Source organism: Augochlora pura, chromosome 11 (genome assembly GCF_028453695.1).
Source record: "Augochlora pura isolate Apur16 chromosome 11, APUR_v2.2.1, whole genome shotgun sequence".
Classification (NCBI taxonomy): Eukaryota; Metazoa; Arthropoda; class Insecta; order Hymenoptera; family Halictidae; genus Augochlora; species Augochlora pura.
This window is the reverse complement of record NC_135782.1, coordinates 17653165-17659311: the sequence shown is the minus strand read 5'-3', so window position 1 is coordinate 17659311 and position 6147 is coordinate 17653165. Positions and strand designations below refer to the sequence as shown.

The 6147-nt window shown below is 33.3% G+C and overlaps 1 protein-coding gene across 1 annotated transcript; it reads left to right on the top strand.

The window, feature by feature from the left end:
* LOC144477060 (uncharacterized) lies at positions 1-4307 on the top strand. The gene is made up of 3 exons (XM_078194484.1): positions 1-46; positions 2835-2931; positions 3946-4307. The coding sequence occupies exons 1-3, from the start codon at positions 32-34 to the stop codon at positions 4185-4187; spliced, it is 354 nt and encodes a 117-aa protein (XP_078050610.1). The 5' UTR covers positions 1-31; the 3' UTR covers positions 4188-4307.
* Positions 4308-6147: the final 1840 nt, after the last annotated feature.

The following is a 6147-nucleotide window of genomic DNA, read 5'->3' as shown; positions in this document are numbered from 1 at the left end:
GTCCTCGGGCCGTGGCTAGGGAAAGGTCAATATGCTACCTTTGAAGGTACGTTACGCTTACACGCGGTCGAAACGGTGATCCCATTGTACTCGAGGCTTTTTATGGCGGTTTCCACGGGGCACGGAATTTAATGTTCGCGAATTAGAAATATGGAAGTTTTTAGTGCTGAGTTTGCCGAGTGTCTTGTCAAGTATGGAAATGTTGCTGCGTTTGATTAGGAATAATTAGAAGTGGGGACTCAGTGATATCTCAAAGAAATTCTTTTTTATTTATCATTATTTTTACTTCATATTGTTGTTATATTTATTTTTATGAACAGCGAAACGTTTCTATTACTTTTCTTAATGGATGCTTTAAGAACTAATTGGTGTTAGTTATTATTTTTTTTAAATTAGTCGCGCGGTGTGATTACGTAATTATTGGATCTTCTTTATCGTGAATTGATACAGTAGATTCCTTCGTAAATTGGTAATAGATAGCAGCACGTGCGAGAATATTTGAGAAATATTGTTGTAAAACTACCGATATTTTAATTTTCGAAGAATATATAATTAACAATATATACAACATACTTACAAGTGAGATATGGAGTTCTAATAAAGCATACGATGTTCTAAAATGTTTAAATTACATCCTCAAAGTTTTGTGTTTGGATAGCATCCCTAGTTTTTGAGAAATAATTTTCTGAAAATTGTATAAAATACCTGCCACGTGTAGGAATAACTATTTCTTAGGAAAATTAATTCACTTAATTTAGTCACTCAATTAATTTACTTAATTTAGTCACTCAATTAATTTACTTAATTTATTCACTCAATTAATTCACTTAATTTATTCACTCAATTAATTCACTTAATTTATTCACTCAAGTGTTCTCGCTAATTTATTCGACGAATTTAAAAGAAGAAAGGATTGCAACAGAGCTATATATGGAGGTGACGTTTGACGCATAGACGAAATTGTGAAATTAGCCAGCAAAGTGGACCATTCGGTGAAAATAGAGCAATGGTGATACGGGTCACGTGAGCAACACTGTGAGAGGTGATTGTGTTCGTCAAGGTCCCCGGATTTTGCAATTCCGAGTTAATTAAGTGTTCGTTGACTCCAGATGGAATTTCATAAATTAATTAACTAATCAGGACGTTGGTATTTCATGTAATCAAATTAAAGTTGAAAAATTGTTCAAGGTTCATAACTTTTGCTTATGCTAATAAAAGTAGAAAAATGTAGCAGATTAATAAATTAAAGAAATTAAAAATTATAGTTTATAAAATAAATTATACAGTACGAATTAAATTATAAAATAAATTATACAGTACGAATTAAATTATAAATTAAATTATACAGTGTAAATTAAATTATAAAATAAATTATACAGTACAAATTAAATTATAAAATAAATAATACAGTACAAATTAAATTATAAATTAAATTATACAGTATCGAATAAATTATAAATTACAAATTAAATAACAAATTATAATAAAACTAATACATTGAAACGAATAAGTGTCAAATTAAATAAAGCAAGTTTAATCAATTAATTTCTATACCTGAGCAAATAATTCTGTCAACCACGCTTAGTTGGCGGTGCAGTCGAAGCGTTAAATTGTTTAAACATTTACAAAACGATATCATGGCCATTAATTAGCCAACGTTAGCCTTAAGCCAGATATGGAATTCGATCTGCGTTTTCGCGCTCGAATTTCATTTCTGTATCGCGAATCTCTTCTCTCTCTCTCTCTCTCTCTCTCTCTCTCTCTCTCTCTCTCTCTCCCTCAGCTGACCCGGATATACGTGTGTTCGCCGAAGGTCATAGTAACCATAAATTCATCGAGCCTTCTCCCCAGCCAATGCTATTGACGCATCGTGTTCGAATCGAAGTGTTTAACGCCCGCGGCAAAAAGCGAGACGAATTAACAAATCGCTAAAACGTTGTAACAACGCGAGATCGTCGCGGAATTTCTAAATTTTGTGGCGGACGCAATCTTGTTTACCGTAAACTCGCTCGCTGAATAGGAAAAATCCCGCGCATGCAAATAGCGCGCGGACTTTCTATTTGCGAATGTTATAGCGCGCGGTTAGCTCGATAAACGAGTCCGCGTTTCAATCGTTTCGGATCAATAACTCGATGGTCCAGCTTAAATGCTCCATAAACGGAGCTTATGGTTCTGCCGAGTAGCGAATTTATGGCAATTCCCGAGATAAGCTCTGGAACAATGATATTTTATTATTGAAACAAAAGTTGATTTTTAGGATATAAAGTTTTAGATAAATTAAAATTGGCTTATTAAGAAAAAGAAAAATTCTGAAATTATGATATTGCTGCATTTAAATTGCAGTGGAGTTTTATAGACATTTAAATTGTTATAGGTTTTTATAAAAGTTTGATATTGTTTAAAACAGTTGTAGTTACAATTAAATTAGGTACCAAGTGAATTAGGTGGAAAAATATATTTGCAATTGATTTTTAATAGAAATCACTGTACCTATATACTACATACTAAACTATACTATGTACCATACTATACACTATGTACTATACTATGTTATATACTATACTATACACTATGTACTATACTAAACTATTTACTATGCTATACACTATGTACTATACTAAACTATAAACTATACTATACAGTATATACTACTGCATACTAGCAAGAGTTTTATAAAATACCATCGCAATTTAATTTTCTGCTAGAAATTAATTTTAATTTAATTTTCTATTAAAATTGTATCACAGTTAATATTTTATGCAAATTTAGGGTGAACAGACTGCTGTTCTATATACCCTGTATCTAATTAATAATTGCAACGACTCTGTTCGCAGACGATATTGCTGTTGACAGTCGCCTGCTCGCTGAACTTGTCGACTGCCGCGCCAGATAGTGCTGGGATCGTGGAAATGGTGAACGGATTGGCATATGGTAAGACAGTGATCGTATTTACCACTTAACAATTGCCCTAAAAGAATATATATTATTTTTCACAGATCTAAATCAATGTTAAATCGAGTATCAATAAATTGTCAAAGACTAATTGTCTTTCTCGAAAAAAAAATATATTGGGGAATTATTTCTGATTTAGCTATTCAATGACAGATGGCGATGCTATATCTATTGTTCGTTTCCTTTCACTTTTCAGTGTGGAAAGTAAATTCTAAATAAACTGTGAATCCAGCACTGTAATGAAATAGAAATTAAATGGAGAAACAGTCTCAATGGAAATTTAATTAAATCGGAAAATAAGTGAATGAAACGCGATTATATTCTTACACGTACTGTACTATTTTCTGTCCCTGAGATTTATTCAAAGTAGAGGGTATAGCCGAGTGACTTTAATGCCTGACAAGAGACGTCGTTCGAGATTTAGTAACTTTAATCGACAGATTAATAATTCCAACGACCCCCAATATTTTCTACAGTATTTAACATTGTTATTCTAATTATAGTTTATAATTTCAGAGCATATTTTTATTCTCTATAAATAAATAACGATAACCAAAAAATTCGTGAAAAATTTTAATAGTATGCTATTCACGTGAATTTCACCTCGTATATTAATTAAACAAACATAGATCCGCGAGAAGTGAAAATATGACGATTTATATATGAAATAGTAATAACTAGACTGTGGATCTTCATGCAAAATAAAAACGTCCTGCATCCATTCTAAGCAGTAGAAACACAGTAGAAAGTCATTCCTTTCTCCGAACATTTTAATCGACCGGAAATAATATCTTGCTATTTTTAAATAATATTTCACCTGCTTGGCATTGTAAATGGCACGTGGTCGATTTAATAGTATAAAAATAGGAATAAAAGAAAAATAAATAAAAGAAAAATAAATAAAATGAGATATTTAATAAAAAAGAATAGAATGAATGCAAAAGAATTCTTTCTTTAATGCAAACGATTTGAAACTCCGTGGATTGGTTGCAGGTGGTATTCCTTACGGAAGCGTGACGGGCATGGTGGCGAAGTACATGGGATTCTCGAGCCAGCAGATCAACAGCCCGCGGCCGGTGCAATCGAGCGTATACAACGACGTGCAGCCGGTAGTTGTCGCGCAGAACTACGGAGCCGCTCGGATACTTGGCCCGCAACCCCAGCCACTGCATTTTTACAATGTGCAGGGCGTTTTGGCACCCGTCGCTCCGACGTTGAATTATATAGGAAAATAACCGCGAATCAGGTGTAATTAATAGTGGATTTACCAGCAATTTAATGCTTGATTTACCAGCAATTTAATACTTGATTTACCAGAATACTTGATTTACCAAAAAGTTAAGACTAGATTTACCAGCAATTTACTACTTGATTTATTAGCAATTTAGTACTTGATTTGCCAGCAATTTAAGACTAGATTTACCAGAAATTTAATACTAGATTTATCAGAAATTATATTTATTGCATATATATTTATTGCACAATCGAACAATTTGTGACAAGCGTTATTATTACTTCTCCGATTTGCTTCGCGCAACTCTTTGTCCAATAGAAATAAGCTGTCTGACTTCGATAATGCTTTTTTATCGATCCCTGCTCACTGTATTCCTGATGTTAATAAAAAATTGTGTACAGATGTATGAACAATCGCTGGTGTTAATAAAGGTGATACATGGACGTGAACATTTGGCCATTTAAATAACATTGTTGCCATTAACCTTGATAATTTCATTATGCAACTGAGAAGAGTGGTTTTATGAATACAGACAGAAATAATAACAATAATGAATCGGGTTAATAAAAAAGAAACGACAGGCAAGCTATTGTGATAATGAAGCCGCGATCACTATAATTTCCGTAAATGGGCCTGAGATCGTTGTTGGACCGTGCGAACGCAAATATACGCGATAAATAAAAGGCGCCGACCGCTTTAAAATCCCCGAGGAACTGGTTTTCCCCCGTTGAATCGTTTAACTTTGTTGCAACATGCTCGCAACTTAGTATTTACTAATATAGAAAGGGTTAGAAGTTCATAACGCTGCGTCGATGGAATCCTCGAAGAGCTGGTACAATGTGCAAAGCAACTTGATGACCGTCATCGTCATTGAACGGTTCAGACAGTTTTGATTCGGAGATAATTGCATCTGCCTTCTAAAAGAACATTTTAGAAAAAGTGTTATTTCAATGTGACAGTTCTGACAGGTTACATGCGTGATCATGTCGTCGAATTGACACATGGAAATCTGTTAGGATTAATTCTTAATTAATAGTGATTAATACCGAGATTTTATTCTTGATTGAAACCATCTGAAAGGGCGCACAGATAGAATAGTAACAGCGATGATGTTTTAAAGAAGAGATTGGCAATTTTTGGTCGATTTTTATGTGGAATTTTAAAGTCATTTCTAGGCTAGATTTAATCCAGAATTAAATCTGATCTAACCCAGATTTTAGGCAAATATAACTATATTTATAGTTTTCGCGATTTTATCATTTTTGGGGGTTAAGTCTGGATTAGATCTGAGTTAAGTCTGGGTAAGTTCTGGGTTAAGCTGGGTAAGTTCTGAATTAGATCTGGGTTAAGTCTCTTTTTTGGGGGCAAGTCCGGATTAGATCTAAGTTAAGTCTGGGTAAATTCTGGATTAGATTTGAGTTAAGTCTGGATAGGTTCTGGATTAGATCTGAATTAAATCTGGGTGAGTTCTGGATTAGATCTGTCTGGCTCAGTCCTGTATTAAATCTGGGTTAGGTCTAGCTTAAGTCTGGGTAAGTTCCGTATTAGATTTGGGTTAAATCTGGCTTAGTTCTGTATTAAATCTGTGTGAAGTCTGGATTAAGCCCATTCTTCAGCAATCTTATAACTTTCAAGAGACTTTTTCAAACCTTCTTCTACATTCTAAATATAAACTAGGTCTGTATTAAGCCAAGATTATGCCCGAATTAGATCTTAATCTAAACTTAACCCAGAATTAATTTCTGAAAAATATTGCCATCCATATCTGAGAAACTGAAACAGTGTACCATGTACAGGTCATGACAAAATTATAATTGAAGAAACAAATTCGCAATAATTAAAATAAATAAATTCATAAAAAAATGACCACTTGCAAAACTGTTTAAAAAATAAAATCTGTCATATCTACAGACAATCTGATTTATACTTATATATCGTAGAATAAATCAGATACCGTAGGT